The sequence below is a fragment of the Neoarius graeffei genome, chromosome 19 (genome assembly GCF_027579695.1).
Source record: "Neoarius graeffei isolate fNeoGra1 chromosome 19, fNeoGra1.pri, whole genome shotgun sequence".
NCBI classification, from domain to species: Eukaryota; Metazoa; Chordata; class Actinopteri; order Siluriformes; family Ariidae; genus Neoarius; species Neoarius graeffei.
In genome coordinates this window covers 64,811,362-64,838,403 of record NC_083587.1, presented here as the reverse complement: position 1 = coordinate 64,838,403, position 27,042 = coordinate 64,811,362, and the positions used below count along the sequence as shown (strand labels likewise).

Here is a 27,042-nt window from a genome sequence, read left to right as displayed (position 1 = left end):
CTAATGTCAGGAAAGAAAGAATGAGTCTGAGCTTTACTTACCAAACTCGAATGGATTATCCTCTGCCACAAACAAACACAGAACAGAGTCGTGTTAATGTGACTTCAGACAGAAATCGACTGGAGATAAACGAGTTAAATCATCAGGAAAGAAATGTCGTACCTTCCTTCTGATCCTCTGCCAGGACGAGCGCAAAGACTAGGAACAGAGAGAGAATGGTCAACATCGACAAGCTGAATTTTTTCCCCAATTTAACAAAAAATAAATAGAATAATCAATTGCCCCCTCATTTTTTGTTTGCAAATATCTCTGTGCAGCGATTCTTTTTCTTGTCAGTGCTATGGATTTGTTTCTTCCTACTATTAGGAATGAGTGATGTCAATATATTAATTTGTGTTTTGTTCTCATGTTATTTTTGAAAATCTCATCTCATTATCTCTAGCCGCTTTATCCTGTTCTACAGGGTCGCAGGCAAGCTGGAGCCTATCCCAGCTGACTACGGGCAAAAGGCGGGGTTCACCCTGGACAAGTCGCCAGGTCATCACAGGGCTGACACATAGACACAGACAACCATTCACACTCACACCTACGGTCAATTTAGAGTCACCAGTTAACCTAACCTGCATGTCTTTGGACTGTGGAGGAAACCGGAGCACCTGGAGGAAACCCACGTGGACACAGGGAGAACATGCAAACTCCGCACAGAAAGGCCCTCGCCGGCCACGGGGCTCGAACCCAGGACCTTCTTGCTGTGAGGCGACAGCGCTAACCACTACACCACCGTGCCACCCTATTTTTGAAAATAACATTTTGTATTATTATTATTATTATTATGCTTAGCTTTTTTGCAAACATTTCTGTGCAGCGATTCTTTTTCATGTCAGTGCTATTTATTCATTCATTCATTCATTCCTACTATTAGGAATGAGTGATGTCAATATATTAATTATGTTTTTTCATGTTTTTTTAAATAAAAGCTTGTATTATTATTCTATATTATTATTATTATTATTAATAGTGATAATAATAATAATAATAATAATAATAATAATAATTATTATTATTATTATTATTATTTATTAAGCTTAGTTTTTCTTGCAAATATTTCTGTGCAGCAATTTCTTTTTCTTGCTGGTGCCATTTATTTATTTATTCCTACTATTAGGAATGAGTAATGTTAATATATACATTTGTCTTTTGTTGTTTTCATGGTTTTTTTAAATAACATTTTCCAATATTATTCTATATATGATTATAATTACCTTTTTTTTTTTCTCCTTTTTATTTTTTTAAATACTGTGGGCCCACAATAATTGGCTAACACTGTTGTGGTCACACTACCATATTTTATTTTAAACTTACTTATTTACTCAAAGATTTACATTATTTTTGTTAATTTAATTTAATTACTGATGGCAAAACTAACAAATTAAAAAATTTTTTTAAATATTCAGTGTAATAAATCACTAAAATGGATGAAAAGGATGTTTGTGGACATTGTTAGATTTCCCCACATTTTATTAAAAAAATAATTACTAATAGTTGCTAAAAATATAATCTATAAAAAGTGTATAAAAACAGAGCTTTTATAAAACGACTCCAGTCTTTTGTTGAGAAAATGTGATGAGATTCAATAATTTGTCACATCACCCACTCACCATATTCTTCTTCTTAAATCATTTTTACTTGTAAAGAATAATTCTATCAATAGCCAATATTTCTGGCCTCACACACACACACACACACACACACACACATACAGAGTGTATTAAGCTCATAACGACTCACATGTGATTAAGACGAGTGACAGAATCCGTGCCATGGCGACGTGGTTTCACCTGAAAAATAAAAAACACAGAAAAAAAATACATTTTTTTGAAATAAATCCACCTGCAGGCCACAGCGGCGTTCTCTGATCCCAGATTAAACACATGTTAATATTAACTGCTATCCAAATACGACCCGGTGATGGCGTGTCACGTAACCTCGGTGCTGATGGATCTCAAAAGTCACTTCTGCTCTAAATATATCCAGCAAGCCGACTGCGTGTGCACTCACAAGCATGAGGAGTTATAATCCAATAACTTCTGGCCCACGAGATGATGATGATGATGATGATGATTGTATGAGACACAAACGAGGAGCAACACGTCAGCGAGTGCCAGGAAACAGAACTGACTGGCACTGGGTTTCAAAATAGCAACGAAAAACTCGGGTGAACATTGAGCAGGTCAGAGATCAGGACATGTAGCACGTGTACAGGTACTTTAACCCCCCAAAAAAACCCACCAAAAAAAACGCCACTTAGTGATCGAAACAATAAGCAATCTGCAGGTATAATGCTAAGAAAAAAACATGCATCGTTTTTCCATTTTAAACTCAATAGCTAATGTAGCTAGCTGACAAGTCGAGCATCATTCTGTTATAGTAAAAAAACAGCATGTCCTGAGGTGTTTTATTCCTCTTATACCACAGCAATTCTCCAGCGATTACAGAATTATTAATGAATGACGCATCATTCTTTTGTAGAACATTTGCGAAACAATTTCCTGTCACCACTAACGTTATCGCAGCGATAAACAGTCGTTTCTTCTCCGAAGAAAGAATCTCTCCTGAAGATTTCCTGAAGCCTCTTCAGAGCTGACCAATCACAATCCAGATTTCAGCACTGCTTTCGGAATTCTGTCTCCCAGATTCCTTTTTTCCTCATTCATCCGTTTATCTCAGTGATATCCGTATCGTAGAAAATCCTTTTATTCATTACCATAACAACCAGAACGTTAGGTTCTGTGTCCGGGATGCGATCTCAGATACGACTGAGCTTGGATGTAGCCCCACCCCCTAAATCAATCAATCAATCAATCAATCAATCAATCAATCAATCAAGTGCTGTGTTTACACATTTCATAGAAAAACTGATCTGTATCACAGAAGTCATGGCGGGGAAAAAGAAAAGAAAATGAAATGGAAGGAATTAAATTAAGAAAAGCAAAGCATAAATAAACAAAGAAAATCAAACAAACAAACATTTTTTAATAATATTACTCCTGAGATTAATCGTTGCTTTAAACATTTTTTTTTTTTCCTATTCAAACATCTCATTCATTCTCAGCTCATTATCTGTAGCCGCTTTATCCTGTTCTACAGGGTCGCAGGCGAGCTGGAGCCTATCCCAGCTGACTACGGGCGAAAGGCGGGGTACACCCTGGACAAGTCGCCAGGTCATCACAGGGCTGACACATAGACACAGACAACCATTCACACTCACATTCACACCTACGCTCAATTTAGAGTCACCAGTTAACCTAACCTGCATGTCTTTGGACTGTGGGGGAAACCGGAGCACCCGGAGGAAACCCACGCGGACACGGGGAGAACATGCAAACTCCGCACAGAAAGGCCCTCGCCGGCCACGGGGCTCGAACCCGGACCTTCTTGCTGTGAGGCGACAGCGCTAACCACTACACCACCGTGCCGCCCTCCATTTTTATTATTGTTATTATTTTATTTATTATTATTATAATACCCCTTGCCGCGATGTAGTACAGTACGTGTGTAAGGAAAGTCACAGGACGTTGAGTAAATATGATGTAACCCGAACTGTGCGCCTGTAATTTTCCATGATCGTTAATTAACCAATTAGAAGGCATGTTGGATCCAATCCCCCATCACACACTCCGTTTATTTCTGCCTCCGCGTGTGAAAAGGAAGACTATAATGGGATCTCTGAGGACATCCTGAGCTCAAATATTTCATGGATTTGATCCCAGCAGGTCCGTCGTGAGCTCGCTGAAGAAAAGGGCAGCTGTACATTTCATTTATTCATTTATCCAATTATTTATTTGTGCTCCAGAGGTTCAGAGCCCAGAACAGTGAAGATCAAATCACAACAACAGCCTGATTATACTGGTTCTGTCGATGCAAACGAAGGCAAACGGCTTTTGTTTTGCAGGCCGTGAGCTGAGGTGTGCTCCTTTCACAATAGAAACCCGAGACCTCGCACTGAGGCTCTTTTGTTCCTCTGGAAATGAAAAATGCACCGAGCACACAGCTCTGGATGATCCAGGCCTCTTTCATTTCCTCTAAGGTCATGATTACGCAGAGCTCGCAGGCTTTCGTCTCTGCCAGGGCAACGGCGTAGTCAGGATCCAGCTGCCTCGGGGCGTTTGGTATTTCTACGATTAAGCATAAGAAATCATTTTGTTAATGGATTCGTGAGAAATCCATTCAGCCTCGGCATTCTTTAACCCCTTTAACCTCACCTCAGCTTATTACTCAGGGATATAAATTATGAACTGGAAGTTTAAAGAGTTACAACTGAACAAAATCGCTGAACAAAATTGCTGTTGGGACGGAGCGAACGGTTTTATAATCTGGAAGTAAACATTTCAAAAATGTGTAAAGAGGTCGGAGTCAAACGTGCAGTCGGGAGATTAAACACATCTCTGGGAGCGTTCTAGATTTTTCCCTCATCGCCTTGGAAAGACAGCTGGACGTTCACCAAACAGGCAAACTGAAGTGCATGAACTCTTTCTACTCTTTAAAAAGTCTAAAGAACTTTATTCTTATGAAGCATTACGAACAAATAATGAGAAGGGCGCTCGGTAGAGTCCAGACCGCCGCCAAGCCACATAACGCATCATCAACATCAAAATCCAAATCACATGAAACTTGGATAATGATAAAGCTGTCCACCAAATTTCATCAAAATCCGTTCACTACTTTTTGAGTTACATTGAGAACAAACAAACAAACCAAAACCTCCTCCAACAAAATTGGTGGCGCTAATAACATTTACAATATGGCACTTTATAACATTCAAAATTCAAAATGAAGTCCTGAATTCCGGATTCTGATTGGTTGGTCGCTCCAAATCAGCTCATTCACAGGCACTTGGACGACGGACGCTTCATGAAAATGAATTCGAGAAAGTCAGTCAGTCAGTCAGTGATATGGTGAAGTTTCCGGTCATTTATTTCTGCTTTATCTCACGTTCATGGACGGAGTCTCCAGTCTCAGCGCTGTAAAGCTGCAACTTTAATTTCTCGACATCTTCAGGACGGAGGAGGTGACACTCAGGGAACGATCGTTTACAGCTGCTGTAACGGAAGCGAGAACAGGAAGGAACTCGGATTTCTGGACGTTCCGCTCTATTAAATGTCGCTATAAACAGATAAAAAGTATGAAGTGTTTAATAAATAAATAACTTCTTATAGGAAATTGATCAACAGTGCGATGGTATAGTATAATTAATATTAATGAACCCTGGGATGTGCTTTATGAATATTAAATGGGCAGTGGGTGGGTCTCTGAAACTGCAAAAACTGAACGATATGAAAAGAGGCAGAAAAACTTGTTCACACACACACACACACACACAAAATAAAAATTGAAACAAGAAAATATCAGAAGTAGAGATGTGTGTGAGAGTTAGTGAGAGTGAGCGAGAGAGAGTTTGACAGTGTGAGAGAGTGACAGAGAGCATGACAATGAGAAAGTGAAAGAGTGAGAGAGCGTTTGACAGTGTGAGAGTGTTAGAGAGTGAGAGAGAGCATTTGACAGTGAGAGAGAGAGGGAGAGAGTGAGAGCGAGCGAGAGTTTGACAGAGAGAGAGCGTTTGACAGAGTGAGAGAGACAGAGAGAGAGCATTTGACAGCGAGAGAGCGAGACAGAGAGAGACAGAGTGTTTGACAGAGTGAGAGAGAGAGCACGCGTGAGTGAGAGCGAATGAGTGAATGAGAGTTTGACAGAGAGAGAGCGTTTGACAGAGAAACCGAGAGAGAGAGCATTTGACAGTGAGAGACAGACAGAGAGACACAGAGCGTTTGACAGAGAGAGACAGAGCACTTTTGACAGAGAGACAGCACATATGACAGAGAGAGAGAGAGAGACAGAGCACGTTTGACAGAGAGACACACACACACACACACACACAGAGTGCGTTTGACAGAGAAAGAGAGAGAGACAGAGCACGTTTGACAGAGAGAGAGAGCGCGTTTGACAGAGAGAGAGACAGAGAGAGACAGCACATTTGACAGAGAGAGAGAGAGAGAGAGAGAGAGCGCGTTTGACAGAGAGACAGAGAGAGCACATTTGACACAGAGAGAGAGAGAGCGCGCGTTTGACAGAGAGACAGAGAGAGCACATTTGACACAGAGAGAGACAGAGCACGTTTGACAGAGAGAGAGAGAGGAGACAGAGAGCGCGTTTGACACACAGAGAGAGAGAGAGAGAGAGAGAGAGAGCGCGTTTGACACACACAGAGAGACAGAGACAGAGAGAGCGCACGCGTTTGACAGAGACACACAGAGCGTTTGACAGAGAGTGCACGTTTGACACACACAGAGAGAGAGAGAGAGAGAGTTTGACAGAGAGAGTGCGATTGACACACAGAGTGCGTTTGACAGAGAGAGAGACAGCACGTTTGACAGAGAGAGACAGAGAGAGACGGAGAGAGCGCGTTTGACAGAGAGAGAGAGACAGAGAGAGACACAGCACGTTTGACAGAGAGAGACAGCACGTTTGATATACACACACACACAGAGAGAGAGAGCGCGATTGACACAGAGTGCGTTTGACAGAGAGAGAGAGACAGCACGTTTGACAGAGAGAGACACAGCACGTTTGACAGAGAGAGACAGAGAGCGCATTTGATAGATAGAGAGAGAGCGCATTTGACAGAGAGACAGAGAGACAGCACGTTTGACAGAGAGAAAGAGAGAGCGCGTTTGATACATAGAGAGAGACACAGCACGTTTGACAGAGAGAGACAGCATGTTTGACAGAGAGAGACAGAGAGCGCATTTGACAGAGAGAAAGAGAGAGCGCGTTTGATACACAGAGAGAGACATACAGAGCATGTTTGAGAGAGAGAGAGAGAGAGAGAGAGAGAGAGAGAGAGAGAGAGACAGAGCGCTTTTGACACAGAGACAGAGCGCTTTTGACACAGAGAGACAGAGACAGAGCGCGTTTGACGGAGAGACAGAGAGAGCGCGTTTGATAGATAGAGCGTTTGACAGAGAGAGAGAGAGAGACACAGCGCGTTTGACACAGAGAGAGAGACACACACACAGAGAGCGCGTTTGACAGAGAGAGAGACACACAGCACATTTGACAGAGAGAGAGACAGACAGAGCGCGTATGACACACAGAGAGAGAGAGAGAGAGAGAGAGAGAGAGAGCACGTTTGACAGAGAGAGACACAGAGAGACACAGAGAGAGAGAGCGCGCGCGCGTGTTTGACAGACACACAGAGCGTTTGACAGAGAGAGAGACAGAGAGAGCGGGTTTGATAGAGAGATAGACAGAGAGCGAGTTTGACAGAGAGACACACAGAGAGAGAGAGAGAGAGAGACAGCACGTTTGACAGAGAGAGACAGAGAGCGCGTTTGATAGAGAGAGAGACAGCGCATTTGACAGAGAGAGAGCGAGCGAGACAGGGAGCACGTTTAATAGAGAGCACGTCTGACAGAGAGAGAGACAGACATCACGTTTGACAGAGAGAGAGAGAGAGAGAGAGAGAGACAGAGAGTGCGTTTGATAGAGAGAGACACACATGCAGCACGTTTGACAGAGAGAGACAGAGCACTTTTGACACAGAGAGAGTGCGCATTTGAGAGAGTGAGAGAGAGCACGTTTGACAGAGTGAGAGACTGCGTGTTTGACAGTGAAAGAGACAGAGAGAGAGAGCGCGCGCATTTGACAGAGTGAGAGCATTTGATACAGTGAAAGAGACAGAGAGAGCATTTGACAGTGAAAGAGACAGAGAGAGAGAGAGAGAGAGCGCGTTTGACAGAGTGAGAGAGAGAGAGCGCGTTTGACAGAGAGAAAGGCAGCTGACCAGAACATGGAATGCGTACAGTGCTGATAATGAGGGTGTTTTGATCTGTCGTCATGTAGTGTTGTGTAGCGTGATGCGGTGTAGTGTTGTGTAGCGTGATGCGGTGTAGTGTTGTGTAGCGTGATGCGGTGTAGTGTTGTGTAGCGTGATGCGGTGTAGTGTTGTGTAGCGTGATGCGGTGTAGTGTTGTGTAGCGTGATGCGGTGTAGTGTTGTGTAGCGTGATGCGGTGTAGTGTTGTGTAGCGTGATGCGGTGTAGTGTTGTGTAGCGTGATGCGGTGTAGTGTTGTGTAGCGTGATGCGGTGTATTGAAGTGTTGTGTAGCGTGATGCGGTGTAGTGTTGTGTAGCGTGATGCGGTGTAGTGTTGTGTAGCGTGATGCGGTGTATTGAAGTGTTGTGTAGCGTGATGCGGTGTATTGTAGTGTTGTGTAGCGTGATGCGGTGTATTGTAGTGTTGTGTAGCGTGATGCGGTGTATTGTAGTGTTGTGTAGCGTGATGCGGTGTATTGTAGTGTTGTGTAGCGTGATGCGGTGTATTGTAGTGTTGTGTGGCGTGATGCGGTGTATTGAAGTGTTGTGTGGCGTGATGCGGTGTAGTGTAGTGTTGTGTAGCGTGATGCGGTGTAGTGTTGTGTAGCGTGATGCGGTGTAGTGTTGTGTAGCGTGATGCGGTGTAGTGTTGTGTAGCGTGATGCGGTGTAGTGTTGTGTAGCGTGATGCGGTGTAGTGTAGTGTAGCGTGATGCGGTGTAGTGTTGTGTAGCGTGATGCGGTGTAGTGTTGTGTAGCGTGATGCGGTGTAGTGTTGTGTAGCGTGATGCGGTGTAGTGTTGTGTAGCGTGATGCGGTGTATTGAAGTGTTGTGTAGCGTGATGCGGTGTATTGAAGTGTTGTGTAGCGTGATGCGGTGTATTGAAGTGTTGTGTAGCGTGATGCGGTGTATTGTAGTGTTGTGGTGTATTGTAGTGTTGTGTAGCGTGATGTGGTGTATTGTAGTGTTGTGTAGCGTGATGCGGTGTATTGTAGTGTTGTGTAGCGTGATGCGGTGTATTGAAGTGTTGTGTGGCGTGATGCGGTGTATTGAAGTGTTGTGGTGTATTGTAGTGTTGTGTAGCGTGATGCGGTGTATTGAAGTGTTGTGTGGCGTGATGCGGTGTATTGAAGTGTTGTGGTGTATTGTAGTGTTGTGTAGCGTGATGCGGTGTATTGTAGTGTTGTGGTGTATTGTAGTGTTGTGTAGCGTGATGCGGTGTATTGTAGTGTTGTGGTGTATTGTAGTGTTGTGTAGCGTGATGCGGTGTATTGTAGTGTTGTGTAGCGTGATGCGGTGTATTGTAGTGTTGTGTAGCGTGATGCGGTGTATTGAAGTGTTGTGTGGCGTGATGCGGTGTATTGAAGTGTTGTGGTGTATTGTAGTGTTGTGTAGCGTGATGCGGTGTATTGAAGTGTTGTGTAGCGTGATGCGGTGTATTGTAGTGTTGTGGTGTATTGTAGTGTTGTGTAGCGTGATGCGGTGTATTGAAGTGTTGTGGTGTATTGAAGTGTTGTGTAGCGTGATGCGGTGTATTGAAGTGTTGTGTAGCGTGATGCGGTGTATTGAAGTGTTGTGTAGCGTGATGCGGTGTACTGTAGTGTTGTGGTGTATTGTAGTGTTGTGTAGCGTGATGCGGTGTACTGTAGTGTTGTGTAGCGTGATGCGGTGTATTGAAGTGTTGTGTGGCGTGATGCGGTGTATTGAAGTGTTGTGTGGCGTGATGCGGTGTATTGAAGTGTTGTGTGGCGTGATGCGGTGTAGTGTTGTGTAGCGTGATGCGGTGTACTGTAGTGTTGTGTAGCGTGATGCGGTGTAGTGTAGTGTTGTGTAGCGTGATGCGGTGTAGTGTAGTGTTGTGTAGCGTGATGCGGTGTAGTGTTGTGTAGCGTGATGCGGTGTAGTGTTGTGTAGCGTGATGCGGTGTAGTGTTGTGTAGCGTGATGCGGTGTAGTGTTGTGTAGCGTGATGCGGTGTAGTGTTGTGTAGCGTGATGCGGTGTATTGTAGTGTTGTGGTGTATTGTAGTGTTGTGTAGCGTGATGCGGTGTATTGTAGTGTTGTGTGGCGTGATGCGGTGTATTGAAGTGTTGTGTGGCGTGATGCGGTGTATTGAAGTGTTGTGTGGCGTGATGCGGTGTATTGTAGTGTTGTGGTGTATTGTAGTGTTGTGTAGCGTGATGCGGTGTAGTGTAGTGTTGTGTAGCGTGATGCGGTGTATTGAAGTGTTGTGTGGCGTGATGCGGTGTATTGAAGTGTTGTGTGGCGTGATGCGGTGTATTGAAGTGTTGTGTGGCGTGATGCGGTGTATTGTAGTGTTGTGGTGTATTGTAGTGTTGTGTAGCGTGATGCGGTGTATTGTAGTGTTGTGTAGCGTGATGCGGTGTATTGAAGTGTTGTGTGGCGTGATGCGGTGTATTGAAGTGTTGTGTGGCGTGATGCGGTGTATTGAAGTGTTGTGTGGCGTGATGCGGTGTATTGAAGTGTTGTGTGGCGTGATGCGGTGTATTGAAGTGTTGTGTGGCGTGATGCGGTGTATTGAAGTGTTGTGTGGCGTGATGCGGTGTATTGAAGTGTTGTGTGGCGTGATGCGGTGTATTGTAGTGTTGTGTGGCGTGATGCGGTGTAGTGTAGTGTTGTGTAGCGTGATGCGGTGTAGTGTAGTGTAGCGTGATGCGGTGTAGTGTTGTGTAGCGTGATGCGGTGTAGTGTTGTGTAGCGTGATGCGGTGTATTGTAGTGTTGTGGTGTATTGTAGTGTTGTGTAGCGTGATGCGGTGTATTGTAGTGTTGTGTGGCGTGATGCGGTGTATTGAAGTGTTGTGTGGCGTGATGCGGTGTATTGTAGTATTGTGTGGCGTGATGCGGTGTAGTGTAGTGTTGTGTGGCGTGATGCGGTGTAGTGTAGTGTTGTGTAGCGTGATGCGGTGTAGTGTTGTGTAGCGTGATGCGGTGTAGTGTTGTGTAGCGTGATGCGGTGTATTGTAGTGTTGTGTAGCGTGATGCGGTGTATTGTAGTGTTGTGTGGCGTGATGCGGTGTATTGAAGTGTTGTGTGGCGTGATGCGGTGTATTGAAGTGTTGTGTGGCGTGATGCGGTGTATTGAAGTGTTGTGTGGCGTGATGCGGTGTATTGAAGTGTTGTGTGGCGTGATGCGGTGTATTGAAGTGTTGTGTGGCGTGATGCGGTGTATTGAAGTGTTGTGTGGCGTGATGCGGTGTATTGAAGTGTTGTGTGGCGTGATGCGGTGTATTGAAGTGTTGTGTGGCGTGATGCGGTGTATTGAAGTGTTGTGTGGCGTGATGCGGTGTATTGAAGTGTTGTGTGGCGTGATGCGGTGTATTGAAGTGTTGTGTGGCGTGATGCGGTGTATTGAAGTGTTGTGTGGCGTGATGCGGTGTATTGAAGTGTTGTGTGGCGTGATGCGGTGTATTGAAGTGTTGTGTGGCGTGATGCGGTGTATTGAAGTGTTGTGTGGCGTGATGCGGTGTATTGTAGTGTTGTGTGGCGTGATGCGGTGTAGTGTAGTGTTGTGTGGCGTGATGCGGTGTAGTGTAGTGTTGTGTAGCGTGATGCGGTGTAGTGTTGTGTAGCGTGATGCGGTGTAGTGTTGTGTAGCATGATGCGGTGTATTGTAGTGTTGTGGTGTATTGTAGTGTTGTGTAGCGTGATGCGGTGTATTGTAGTGTTGTGGTGTATTGTAGTGTTGTGTAGCGTGATGCGGTGTATTGTAGTGTTGTGTAGCGTGATGCGGTGTATTGAAGTGTTGTGTGGCGTGATGCGGTGTATTGAAGTGTTGTGTGGCGTGATGCGGTGTATTGAAGTGTTGTGTGGCGTGATGCGGTGTATTGTAGTGTTGTGTGGCGTGATGCGGTGTAGTGTAGTGTTGTGTAGCGTGATGCGGTGTAGTGTAGTGTAGCGTGATGCGGTGTAGTGTTGTGTAGCGTGATGCGGTGTAGTGTTGTGTAGCGTGATGCGGTGTATTGTAGTGTTGTGGTGTATTGTAGTGTTGTGTAGCGTGATGCGGTGTATTGAAGTGTTGTGTGGCGTGATGCGGTGTATTGAAGTGTTGTGTGGCGTGATGCGGTGTATTGTAGTGTTGTGTGGCGTGATGCGGTGTAGTGTAGTGTTGTGTGGCGTGATGCGGTGTAGTGTAGTGTTGTGTAGCGTGATGCGGTGTAGTGTTGTGTAGCGTGATGCGGTGTAGTGTTGTGTAGCGTGATGCGGTGTATTGTAGTGTTGTGTGGCGTGATGCGGTGTATTGAAGTGTTGTGTGGCGTGATGCGGTGTATTGAAGTGTTGTGTGGCGTGATGCGGTGTATTGAAGTGTTGTGTGGCGTGATGCGGTGTATTGAAGTGTTGTGTGGCGTGATGCGGTGTATTGAAGTGTTGTGTGGCGTGATGCGGTGTATTGAAGTGTTGTGTGGCGTGATGCGGTGTATTGAAGTGTTGTGTGGCGTGATGCGGTGTATTGAAGTGTTGTGTGGCGTGATGCGGTGTATTGAAGTGTTGTGTGGCGTGATGCGGTGTATTGAAGTGTTGTGTGGCGTGATGCGGTGTATTGAAGTGTTGTGTGGCGTGATGCGGTGTATTGAAGTGTTGTGTGGCGTGATGCGGTGTATTGAAGTGTTGTGTGGCGTGATGCGGTGTATTGAAGTGTTGTGTGGCGTGATGCGGTGTATTGTAGTGTTGTGTGGCGTGATGCGGTGTAGTGTAGTGTTGTGTGGCGTGATGCGGTGTAGTGTAGTGTTGTGTAGCGTGATGCGGTGTAGTGTTGTGTAGCGTGATGCGGTGTAGTGTTGTGTAGCGTGATGCGGTGTATTGTAGTGTTGTGGTGTATTGTAGTGTTGTGTAGCGTGATGCGGTGTATTGTAGTGTTGTGTAGCGTGATGCGGTGTATTGAAGTGTTGTGTGGCGTGATGCGGTGTATTGTAGTGTTGTGTGGCGTGATGCGGTGTAGTGTAGTGTTGTGTGGCGTGATGCGGTGTAGTGTAGTGTTGTGTAGCGTGATGCGGTGTAGTGTTGTGTAGCGTGATGCGGTGTATTGAAGTGTTGTGTGGCGTGATGCGGTGTATTGAAGTGTTGTGTGGCGTGATGCGGTGTATTGTAGTGTTGTGTGGCGTGATGCGGTGTAGTGTAGTGTTGTGTGGCGTGATGCGGTGTAGTGTAGTGTTGTGTAGCGTGATGCGGTGTAGTGTTGTGTAGCGTGATGCGGTGTAGTGTTGTGTAGCGTGATGCGGTGTATTGTAGTGTTGTGTGGCGTGATGCGGTGTATTGAAGTGTTGTGTGGCGTGATGCGGTGTATTGAAGTGTTGTGTGGCGTGATGCGGTGTATTGAAGTGTTGTGTGGCGTGATGCGGTGTATTGAAGTGTTGTGTGGCGTGATGCGGTGTATTGAAGTGTTGTGTGGCGTGATGCGGTGTATTGAAGTGTTGTGTGGCGTGATGCGGTGTATTGAAGTGTTGTGTGGCGTGATGCGGTGTATTGAAGTGTTGTGTGGCGTGATGCGGTGTATTGAAGTGTTGTGTGGCGTGATGCGGTGTATTGAAGTGTTGTGTGGCGTGATGCGGTGTATTGAAGTGTTGTGTGGCGTGATGCGGTGTATTGAAGTGTTGTGTGGCGTGATGCGGTGTATTGAAGTGTTGTGTGGCGTGATGCGGTGTATTGAAGTGTTGTGTGGCGTGATGCGGTGTATTGAAGTGTTGTGTGGCGTGATGCGGTGTATTGTAGTGTTGTGTGGCGTGATGCGGTGTAGTGTAGTGTTGTGTGGCGTGATGCGGTGTAGTGTAGTGTTGTGTAGCGTGATGCGGTGTAGTGTTGTGTAGCGTGATGCGGTGTAGTGTTGTGTAGCGTGATGCGGTGTATTGTAGTGTTGTGGTGTATTGTAGTGTTGTGTAGCGTGATGCGGTGTATTGTAGTGTTGTGTAGCGTGATGCGGTGTATTGAAGTGTTGTGTGGCGTGATGCGGTGTATTGTAGTGTTGTGTGGCGTGATGCGGTGTAGTGTAGTGTTGTGTGGCGTGATGCGGTGTAGTGTAGTGTTGTGTAGCGTGATGCGGTGTAGTGTTGTGTGGCGTGATGCGGTGTAGTGTTGTGTGGCGTGATGCGGTGTATTGTAGTGTTGTGTGGCGTGATGCGGTGTATTGTAGTGTTGTGTGGCGTGATGCGGTGTATTGTAGTGTTGTGTGGCGTGATGCGGTGTATTGTAGTGTTGTGTGGCGTGATGCGGTGTATTGTAGTGTTGTGTGGCGTGATGCGGTGTATTGAAGTGTTGTGTGGCGTGATGCGGTGTATTGAAGTGTTGTGTGGCGTGATGCGGTGTATTGAAGTGTTGTGTGGCGTGATGCGGTGTAGTGTAGTGTTGTGTGGCGTGATGCGGTGTACTGTAGTGTTGTGGTGTATTGAAGTGTTGTGTGGCGTGATGCGGTGTATTGAAGTGTTGTGTGGCGTGATGCGGTGTATTGAAGTGTTGTGTGGCGTGATGCGGTGTAGTGTAGTGTTGTGTGGCGTGATGCGGTGTAGTGTAGTGTTGTGTAGCGTGATGCGGTGTAGTGTAGTGTTGTGTAGCGTGATGCGGTGTAGTGTAGTGTTGTGTAGCGTGATGCGGTGTAGTGTAGTGTTGTGTAGCGTGATGCGGTGTAGTGTAGTGTTGTGTAGCGTGATGCGGTGTAGTGTAGTGTTGTGTAGCGTGATGCGGTGTAGTGTTGTGTAGCGTGATGCGGTGTAGTGTTGTGTAGCGTGATGCGGTGTAGTGTTGTGTAGCGTGATGCGGTGTAGTGTTGTGTAGCGTGATGCGGTGTAGTGTTGTGTAGCGTGATGCGGTGTAGTGTTGTGTAGCGTGATGCGGTGTAGTGTAGTGTAGCGTGATGCGGTGTAGTGTAGTGTAGCGTGATGCGGTGTAGTGTTGTGTAGCGTGATGCGGTGTAGTGTTGTGTAGCGTGATGCGGTGTAGTGTTGTGTAGCGTGATGGTGTATTGAAGTGTTGTGTAGCGTGATGCGGTGTATTGAAGTGTTGTGTAGCGTGATGCGGTGTACCGTAGTGTTGTGGTGTATTGTAGTGTTGTGTAGCGTGATGCGGTGTATTGTAGTGTTGTGTAGCGTGATGCGGTGTATTGAAGTGTTGTGTGGCGTGATGCGGTGTATTGTAGTGTTGTGTGGCGTGATGCGGTGTAGTGTAGTGTTGTGTGGCGTGATGCGGTGTAGTGTAGTGTTGTGTAGCGTGATGCGGTGTAGTGTTGTGTAGCGTGATGCGGTGTAGTGTTGTGTGGCGTGATGCGGTGTATTGTAGTGTTGTGTGGCGTGATGCGGTGTATTGAAGTGTTGTGTGGCGTGATGCGGTGTATTGAAGTGTTGTGTGGCGTGATGCGGTGTATTGAAGTGTTGTGTGGCGTGATGCGGTGTATTGAAGTGTTGTGTGGCGTGATGCGGTGTATTGAAGTGTTGTGTGGCGTGATGCGGTGTATTGAAGTGTTGTGTGGCGTGATGCGGTGTAGTGTAGTGTTGTGTGGCGTGATGCGGTGTAGTGTAGTGTTGTGTAGCGTGATGCGGTGTAGTGTAGTGTTGTGTAGCGTGATGCGGTGTAGTGTAGTGTTGTGTAGCGTGATGCGGTGTAGTGTAGTGTTGTGTAGCGTGATGCGGTGTAGTGTAGTGTTGTGTAGCGTGATGCGGTGTAGTGTTGTGTAGCGTGATGCGGTGTAGTGTTGTGTAGCGTGATGCGGTGTAGTGTTGTGTAGCGTGATGCGGTGTAGTGTTGTGTAGCGTGATGCGGTGTAGTGTTGTGTAGCGTGATGCGGTGTAGTGTTGTGTAGCGTGATGCGGTGTAGTGTTGTGTAGCGTGATGCGGTGTAGTGTAGTGTAGCGTGATGCGGTGTAGTGTAGTGTAGCATGATGCGGTGTAGTGTTGTGTAGCGTGATGCGGTGTAGTGTTGTGTAGCGTGATGCGGTGTAGTGTTGTGTAGCGTGATGGTGTATTGAAGTGTTGTGTAGCGTGATGCGGTGTATTGAAGTGTTGTGTAGCGTGATGCGGTGTATTGAAGTGTTGTGTGGCGTGATGCGGTGTAGTGTAGTGTTGTGTAGCGTGATGCGGTGTAGTGTTGTGTAGCGTGATGCGGTGTAGTGTTGTGTAGCGTGATGCGGTGTAGTGTAGCGTGATGCGGTGTATTCAAGTGTTGTGTAGCGTGATGCGGTGTATTGAAGTGTTGTGTAGCGTGATGCGGTGTAGTGTAGTGTTGTGTAGCGTGATGCGGTGTATTGTAGTGTTGTGTAGCGTGATGCGGTGTAGTGTAGTGTTGTGTAGCGTGATGCGGTGTAGTGTAGTGTTGTGTAGCGTGATGCGGTGTAGTGTTGTGTAGCGTGATGCGGTGTAGTGTTGTGTAGCGTGATGCGGTGTAGTGTTGTGTAGCGTGATGCGGTGTAGTGTTGTGTAGCGTGATGCGGTGTAGTGTTGTGTAGCGTGATGCGGTGTAGTGTAGTGTTGTGTAGCGTGATGCGGTGTAGTGTAGTGTTGTGTAGCGTGATGCGGTGTAGTGTTGTGTAGCGTGATGCGGTGTAGTGTTGTGTAGCGTGATGCGGTGTAGTGTTGTGTGGCGTGATGCGGTGTATTGTAGTGTTGTGTAGCGTGACGCGGTGTAGTGTAGTGTTGTGTAGAGTGATGCGGTGTAGTGTAGTGTTGTGTAGAGTGATGCGGTGTAGTGTAGTGTAGCGTGATGCGGTGTAGTGTTGTGTAGCGTGATGCGGTGTAGTGTAGTGTTGTGTAGCGTGATGCGGTGTATTGTAGTGTTGTGTAGCGTGACGCGGTGTATTGTAGTGTTGTGTAGCGTGATGCGGTGTATTGAAGTGTTGTGTAGCGTGATGCGGTGTACTGTAGTGTTGTGGTGTATTGTAGTGTTGTGTAGCGTGATGCGGTGTATTGTAGTGTTGTGTAGCGTGATGCGGTGTATTGAAGTGTTGTGTGGCGTGATGCGGTGTATTGAAGTGTTGTGTGGCGTGATGCGGTGTATTGTAGTGTTGTGTAGCGTGATGCGGTGTAGTGTAGTGTTGTGTAGCGTGATGCGGTGTAGTGTAGCGTGATGCGGTGTATTCAAGTGTTGTGTAGCGTGATGCGGTGTATTGAAGTGTTGTGTAGCGTGATGCGGTGTATTGTAGTGTTGTGTAGCGTGATGCGGTGTATTGTAGTGTTGTGTAGCGTGATGCGGTGTATTGTAGTGTTGTGTAGCGTGATGCGGTGTAGTGTAGTGTTGTGTAGCGTGATGCGGTGTAGTGTAGTGTTGTGTAGCGTGATGCGGTGTATTGTAGTGTTGTGTAGCGTGATGCGGTGTAGTGTAGTGTTGTGTAGAGTGATGCGGTGTAGTGTAGTGTTGTGTAGCGTGACGCGGTGTATTGTAGTGTTGTGTAGCGTGACGCGGTGTATTGTAGTGTTGTGTAGCGTGACGCGGTGTAGTGTAGTGTTGTGTAGAGTGATGCGGTGTAGTGTAGTGTTGTGTAGAGTGATGCGGTGTAGTGTAGTGTAGCGTGATGCGGTGTAGTGTTGTGTAGCGTGATGCGGTGTAGTGTAGTGTTGTGTAGCGTGATGCGGTGTATTGTAGTGTTGTGTAGCGTGATGCGGTGTATTGTAGTGTTGTGTAGCGTGACGCGGTGTATTGTAGTGTTGTGTAGCGTGATGCGGTGTAGTGTAGTGTTGTGTAGCGTGATGCGGTGTATTGTAGTGTAGTGAAGCGTGATGCGGTGTATTGTAGTGTTGTGTAGCGTGATGCGGTGTAGTGTAGTGTTGTGTAGCGTGATGCGGTGTATTGTAGTGTAGTGAAGCGTGATGCGGTGTATTGTAGTGTTGTGTAGTGTAATGCGGTGTATTGTAGTGTTGTGTAGTGTGATGGAGTGTAATGCGGTGTATTGTAGTGTTGTGTAGTGTGATGGAGTGTAATGCGGTGTATTGTAGTGTGATGGAGTGTAATGCGGTGTATTGTAGTGTGATGGAGTGTAATGCGGTGTATTGTAGTGTGATGGAGTGTAATGTGGTGTATTGTAGTGTGATGGAGTGTAATGCGGTGTATTGTATTGTTGTGTAGCGTGATGCGGTGTATTGTAGTGTTGTGGAGTGTAATGCGGTGTATTGTATTGTTGTGTAGCGTGATGGAGTGTAATGCGGTGTATTGTAGTGTGATGGAGTGTAATGTGGTGTATTGTAGTGTTGTGTAGTGTGATGGAGTGTAATGCGGTGTATTGTAGTGTTGTGTAGTGTAATGCGGTGTAGTGTAGTGTGATGTTGTGTTCTCTGGTTGTGTTGCCAGTGCGTGACTCGGTACTGGACACTCAGAACAATCTGACCTTTGTTTCAGACTCCTCGGACTGGTTGGATGTGAGTCTCTCCTTCTCGTTCTTTCCTGTTGTGTTGCTGTTCTCTGAAAAGCAGCAGTGACTCTGCGCGCACACACACACACACACACACACACACACACACGCCTCAGTATCTGCGTCTCTGTGTGCTTTACTTATCTCACTCTCTCAAACCCACTACACACCCCGAGAATAAACATTCAACCTTCCACATCTAATCAGCCTTCAGCACGTCCATACACACCGCTCTACACACACCAACTACAACACACTGCTCTACACACACCAACTACAACACCCTGCGCTACACAAACCCACTACAACACAATGCTCTACACACACCCACTACAACACACCGCTCTACACACACCCACTACAACACACCGCTCTACACACACCCACTACAACACACCGCTCTACACACACCCACTACACACAGCACAACACCCTGCTATACACAAACCCACTACACACCCTGAGAATAAACATTCAACCTTCCACATCTAATCAGCCTTCAGCACGTCCATACACACTGCTCTACACACACACCAACTACAACACACCGCTCTACACACACCAACTACAACACACTGCTCTACACACACCCACTACAACACACCGCTCTACACACACCAACTACAACACACCGCTCTACACACACCCACTACAACACACTGCTCTACAAACACCAACTACAACACACCGCTCTACACACACCCACTACAACACACCACTCTACACACACCAACTACAACACACTGCTCTACAAACACCAACTACAACACACCGCTCTACACACACCAACTACAACACACCGCTCTACACACACCCACTACAACACACCGCTCTACACACACCCACTACAACACACCGCTCTACACACACCCACTACACACAGCACAACACCCTGCTATATACAAACCCACTACACACCCTGAGAATAAACATTCAACCTTCCACATCTAATCAGCCTTCAGCACGTCCATACACACTGCTCTACACACACACCAACTACAACACACCGCTCTACACACACCAACTACAACACACTGCTCTACACACACCCACTACAACACACCGCTCTACACACACCAACTACAACACACCGCTCTACACACACCCACTACAACACACTGCTCTACAAACACCAACTACAACACACCGCTCTACACACACCAACTACAACACACTGCTCTACAAACACCAACTACAACACACCGCTCTACACACACCAACTACAACACACCGCTCTACACACACCCACTACAACACACCGCTCTACACACACCCACTACAACACACCGCTCTACACACACCCACTACACACAGCACAACACCCTGCTATATACAAACCCACTACACACCCTGAGAATAAACATTCAACCTTCCACATCTAATCAGCCTTCAGCACGTCCATACACACTGCTCTACACACACACTAACTACAACACACCGCTCTACACACACCAACTACAACACACTGCTCTACACACACCCACTACAACACACCGCTCTACACACACCAACTACAACACACCGCTCTACACACACCCACTACAACACACTGCTCTACAAACACCAACTACAACACACCGCTCTACACACACCCACTACAACACACCGCTCTACACACACCCACTACACACAGCACAACACCCTGCTATACACAAACCCACTACACACCCTGAGAATAAACATTCAACCTTCCACATCTAATCAGCCTTCAGCACGTCCATACATACCGCTCTACACACACCAACTACAACACACCGCTCTACACACACCCACTACAACACACCGCTCTACACACACCCACTACAACACACCGCTCTACACACACCCACTACAACACACCGCTCTACACACACCCACTACACACAGCACAACACCCTGCTATACACAAACCCACTACACACCCTGAGAATAAACATTCAACCTTCCACATCTAATCAGCCTTCAGCACGTCCATACACACTGCTCTACACACACCAACTACAACACACCGCTCTACACACACCAACTACAACACACCGCTCTACACACACCCACTACAACACACCGCTCTACACACACCCACTACAACACACTGCTCTACACACACACACTACAACACACTGCGCTACACAAACCCACTACAACACAATGCTCTACACACACCCACTACAACACACCGCTCTACACACACCCACTACAACACACCGCTCTACACACACCCACTACAACACACCGCTCTACAAACACCCACTACACACAGCACAACACCCTGCTATACACAAACCCACTACACACCCTGAGAATAAACATTCAACCTTCCACATCTAATCAGCCTTCAGCACGTCCATACACACTGCTCTACACACACACCAACTACAACACACCGCTCTACACACACCAACTACAACACACTGCTCTACACACACCCACTACAACACACCGCTCTACACACACCAACTACAACACACCGCTCTACACACACCCACTACAACACACTGCTCTACAAACACCAACTACAACACACCGCTCTACACACACCCACTACAACACACCGCTCTACACACACCCACTACACACAGCACAACACCCTGCTATACACAAACCCACTACAAACCCTGAGAATAAACATTCAACCTTCCACATCTAATCAGCCTTCAGCACGTCCATACATACCGCTCTACACACACCAACTACAACACACCGCTCTACACACACCCACTACAACACACCGCTCTACACACACCCACTACAACACACCGCTCTACACACACCCACTACAACACACCGCTCTACACACACCCACTACAACACACCGCTCTACACACACCCACTACACACAGCACAACACCCTGCTATACACAAACCCACTACACACCCTGAGAATAAACATTCAACCTTCCACATCTAATCAGCCTTCAGCACGTCCATACACACTGCTCTACACACACACCAACTACAACACACCGCTCTACACACACCCACTACAACACACCGCTCTACACACACCAACTACAACACACCGCTCTACACACACCCACTACAACACACTGCTCTACAAACACCAACTACAACACACCGCTCTACACACACCCACTACAACACACCGCTCTACACACACCCACTACAACACACCGCTCTACACACACCCACTACACACAGCACAACACCCTGCTATACACAAACCCACTACACACCCTGAGAATAAACATTCAACCTTCCACATCTAATCAGCCTTCAGCACGTCCATACACACTGCTCTACACACACCCACTACAACACACCGCTCTACACACACCCACTACAACACACCGCTCTACACACACCCACTACAACACACCGCTCTACACACACCCACTACAACACACCGCTCTACACACACCCACTACAACACACCGCTCTACACACACCCACTACAACACACCGCTCTACACACACCCACTACAACACACCGCTCTACACACACCCACTACAACACCGCGCTCTACACACACCCACTACACACAGCACTCTACACACACCCACTACACACAGCACAACACCCTGCTATACACAAACCCACTACACACCCTGAGAATAAACATTCAACCTTCCACATCTAATCAGCCTTCAGCACGTCCATACACACTGCTCTACACACACCAACTACAACACACCGCTCTACACACACCAACTACAACACACCGCTCTACACACACCAACTACAACACACCGCTCTACACACACCAACTACAACACACCGCTCTACACACACCAACTACAACACACCGCTCTACACACACCAACTACAACACACCGCTCTACACACACCAACTACAACACACCGCTCTACACACACCAACTACAACACACCGCTCTACACACACCAACTACAACACACCGCTCTACACATACCAACTACAACACACCGCTCTACACACACCAACTACAACACACTGCTCTACACACACCAACTACAACACACTGCTCTACACATACCAACTACAACACACTGCTCTACACACACCAACTACAACACACTGCTCTACACACACCAACTACACACAGCGCAGCTACAACACACTGCTCTACACAAACCCACTACACACAGCGCAGCTACAACACACTGCTCTACACAAACCCTGCTCTACACAAACCCACTACACACAGCGCAGCTACAACACCCTGCTCTACACAAACCCACTACACACAGCGCAGCTACAACACACAGCGCAGCTACAACACACTGCTCTACACACACCAGCTACAACACACAGCGCAGCTACAACACACTGCTCTACACACAGCGCAGCTACAACACCCTGCTCTACACAAACCCACTACACACAGCGCAGCTACAACACCCTGCTCTACACAAACCCTGCTCTACACAAACCCACTACACACAGCGCAGCTACAACACCCTGCTCTACACAAACCCACTACACACAGCGCAGCTACAACACACAGCGCAGCTACAACACACTGCTCTACACACACCAGCTACAACACACAGCGCAGCTACAACACACTGCTCTACACACAGCGCAGCTACAACACCCTGCTCTACACAAACCCACTACACACAGCGCAGCTACAACACCCTGCTCTACACAAACCCACTACACACAGCGCAGCTACAACACCCTGCTCTACACCAACCCACTACACACAGCGCAGCTACAACACCCTGCTCTACACCAACCCACTACACACAGCGCAGCTACAACACCCTGCTCTACACCAACCCACTACACACAGCGCAGCTACAACACCCTGCTCTACACAAACCCACTACACACAACGCAGCTACAACACCCTGCTCTACACAAACCCACTACACACAGCGCAGCTACAACACCCTGCTCTACACAAACCCACTACACACAGCGCAGCTACAACACCCTGCTCTACACAAACCCACTACACACAGCGCAGCTACAACACCCTGCTCTACACAAACCCACTACACACAGCGCAGCTACAACACCCTGCTCTACACAAACCCACTACACACAGCGCAGCTACAACACCCTGCTCTACACAAACCCACTACACACAGCGCAGCTACAACACCCTGCTCTACACAAACCCACTACACACAGCGCAGCTACAACACCCTGCTCTATACAAACCCACTACACACAACGCAGCTACAACACCCTGCTCTATACAAACCCACTACACACAGTGCAGCTACAACACCCTGCTCTACACAACCCCACTACACACAGCTACAACACCCTGCTCTACACAACCCCACTACACACAGCTACAACACCCTGCTCTACACAAACCCACTACACACAGCGCAGCTACAACACCCTGCTCTACACAAACCCACTACACACAGCGCAGCTACAACACCCTGCTCTACACAAACCCACTACACACAGCGCAGCTACAACACCCTGCTCTACACAAACCCACTACACACAACGCAGCTACAACACCCTGCTCTACACAAACCCACTACACACAGCGCAGCTACAACATCCTGCTCTACACAAACCCACTACACACAGCTACAACACCCTGCTCTACACAAACCCACTACACACAGCTACAACACCCTGCTCTACACAAACCCACTACACACAGCACAGCTACAACACCCTGCTCTACACAAACCCACTACACACAGCACAGCTACAACACCCTGCTCTACACAAACCCACTACACACAACGCAGCTACAACACCCTGCTCTACACAAACCCACTACACACAACGCAGCTACAACACCCTGCTCTACACAACCCCACTACACACAGCGCAGCTACAACACCCTGCTCTACACAACCCCACTACACACAGCGCAGCTACAACACCCTGCTCTACACAACCCCACTACACACAACCCCACTACACACAGCTACAACACCCTGCTCTACACAACCCCACTACACACAGCTACAACACCGTGCTCTACACAACCCAACTACACACAGCTACAACACCCTGCTCTACACAAACCCACTACACACAGCACAACACCCTGCTCTACACAAACCCACTACACACAGCGCAGCTACAACACCCTGCTCTACACAAACCCACTACACACAGCGTAGCTACAACACCCTGCTCTACACAAACCCACTACACACAGCACAACACCCTGCTCTACACAAACCCACTACACACAGCGCAGCTACAACACCCTGCTCTACACAAACCCACTACACACAGCGCAGCTACAACACCCTGCTCTACACAAACCCACTACACACAGCGCAGCTACAACACCCTGCTCTACACAAACCCACTACACACAGCGCAGCTACAACACCCTGCTCTACACAAACCCACTACACACAGCGCAGCTACAACACCCTGCTCTACACAAACCCACTACACACAGCGCAGCTACAACACCCTGCTCTACACAAACCCACTACACACAGCGCAGCTACAACACCCTGCTCTACACAAACCCACTACACACAGCGCAGCTACAACACCCTGCTCTACACAAACCCACTACACACAGCGCAGCTACAACACCCTGCTCTACACAAACCCACTACACACAGCGCAGCTACAACACCCTGCTCTACACAAACCCACTACACACAGTGCAGCTACAACACCCTGCTCTACACAAACCCACTACACACAGTGCAGCTACAACACCCTGCTCTACACAAACCCACTACACACAGCACAACACCCTGCTCTACACAAACCCACTACACACAGCACAACACCCTGCTCTACACAAACCCACTACACACAACGCAGCTACAACACCCTGCTCTACAAAAACCCACTACACACAGCACAACACCCTGCTCTACACAAACCCACTACACACAGTGCAGCTACAACACCCTGCTCTACACAAACCCACTACACACAGCGCAGCTACAACACCCTGCTCTACACAAACCCACTACACAACACCCTGCTCTACACAAACCCACTACACACAGCGCAGCTACAACACCCTGCTCTACACAAACCCACTACACACAACGCAGCTACAACACCCTGCCCTACACAAACCCACTACACACAGCTACAACACCCTGCTCTACACATCCCCACTACACACAGCGCAGCTACAACACCCTGCTCTACACACACCCACTACACACAGTGCAGCTACAACACCCTGCTCTACACACACCCACTACACACAGCGCAGCTACAACACCCTGCTCTACACAAACCCACTACACACAGCGCAGCTACAACACCCTGCTCTACACAAACCCACTACACACAGCGCAGCTACAACACCCTGCTCTACACAAACCCACTACACACAGTGCAGCTACAACACCCTGCTCTACACAAACCCACAGCACAACACCCTGCTCTACACAAACCCACTACACACAACGCAGCTACAACACCCTGCTCTACACAAACCCACTACACACAGCACAACACCCTGCTCTACACAAACCCACTACACACAGCGCAGCTACAACACCCTGCTCTACACAAACCCACTACACACAGCGCAGCTACAACACCCTGCTCTACACAAACCCACTACACACAGCACAACACCCTGCTCTACACAAACCCACTACACACAGCGCAGCTACAACACCCTGCTCTACACAAACCCACTACACACAACGCAGCTACAATACCCTGCTCTACACAAACCCACTACACACAGCTACAACACCCTGCTCTACACATCCCCACTACACACAGCGCAGCTACAACACCCTGCTCTACACACACCCACTACACACAGTGCAGCTACAACACCCTGCTCTACACAAACCCACTACACACAGCTACAACGCCCTGCTCTACACACACCCACTACACACAGCGCAGCTACAACACCCTGCTCTACACAAACCCACTACACACAGCGCAGCTACAACACCCTGCTCTACACAAACCCACTACACACAGCGCAGCTACAACACCCTGCTCTACACAAACCCACTACACACAGCACAACACCCTGCTCTACACAAACCCACTACACACAGCTACAACACCCTGCTCTACACAACCCCACTACACACAGCTACAACACCCTGCTCTACACAACCCCACTACACACAACGCAGCTACAACACCCTGCTCTACACAACCCCACTACACACAGCACAGCTACAACACCCTGCTCTACACAAACCCACTACACACAGCGCAGCTACAACACCCTGCTCTACACAAACCCACTACACACAGCTACAACACCCTGCTCTACACAAACCCACTACACACAGCTACAACACCCTGCTCTACACAAACCCACTACACACAGCTACAACACCCTGCTCTACACAAACCCACTACACACAGCTACAACACCCTGCTCTACACAAACCCACTACACACAGCACAACACCCTGCTCTACACAAACCCACTACACACAGCACAACACCCTGCTCTACACAAACCCACTACACACAGCGCAGCTACAACACCCTGCTCTACACAAACCCACTACACACAACGCAGCTACAATACCCTGCTCTACACAAACCCACTACACACAGCTACAACACCCTGCTCTACACATCCCCACTACACACAGCGCAGCTACAACACCCTGCTCTACACACACCCACTACACACAGTGCAGCTACAACACCCTGCTCTACACAAACCCACTACACACAGCTACAACACCCTGCTCTACACAAACCCACTACACACAGCTACAACACCCTGCTCTACACAACCCCACTACACACAGCGCAGCTACAACACCCTGCTCTACACAAACCCACTACACACAGCGCAGCTACAACACCCTGCTCTACACAAACCCACTACACACAGTGCAGCTACAACACCCTGCTCTACACAAACCCACAGCACAACACCCTGCTCTACACAAACCCACTACACACAGCACAACACCCTGCTCTACACAAACCCACTACA

The 27,042-nt window shown here is 47.8% G+C and overlaps 1 protein-coding gene across 2 annotated transcripts in view; it reads right to left on the bottom strand.

The window, feature by feature from the left end:
* Window positions 1-27,042, bottom strand: part of fxyd3 (FXYD domain containing ion transport regulator 3) — a 45,177-nt gene that overhangs the window by 9,025 nt on the left and 9,110 nt on the right. The window contains exons 2-5 of one of the 2 annotated variants that reach the window (XM_060900436.1): window positions 18,193-18,285; window positions 1,789-1,838; window positions 163-198; window positions 42-62 (exon numbers count right to left, since the gene is read on the bottom strand). In XM_060900436.1, the coding sequence (XP_060756419.1) occupies window positions 42-62; window positions 163-198; window positions 1,789-1,822 (91 nt within the window). In that variant the 5' untranslated portion in view covers window positions 1,823-1,838; window positions 18,193-18,285. The remainder of the gene's footprint in view (window positions 1-41; window positions 63-162; window positions 199-1,788; window positions 1,839-18,192; window positions 18,286-27,042) is intronic. The other variant, XM_060900437.1, reaches the window with a different exon arrangement.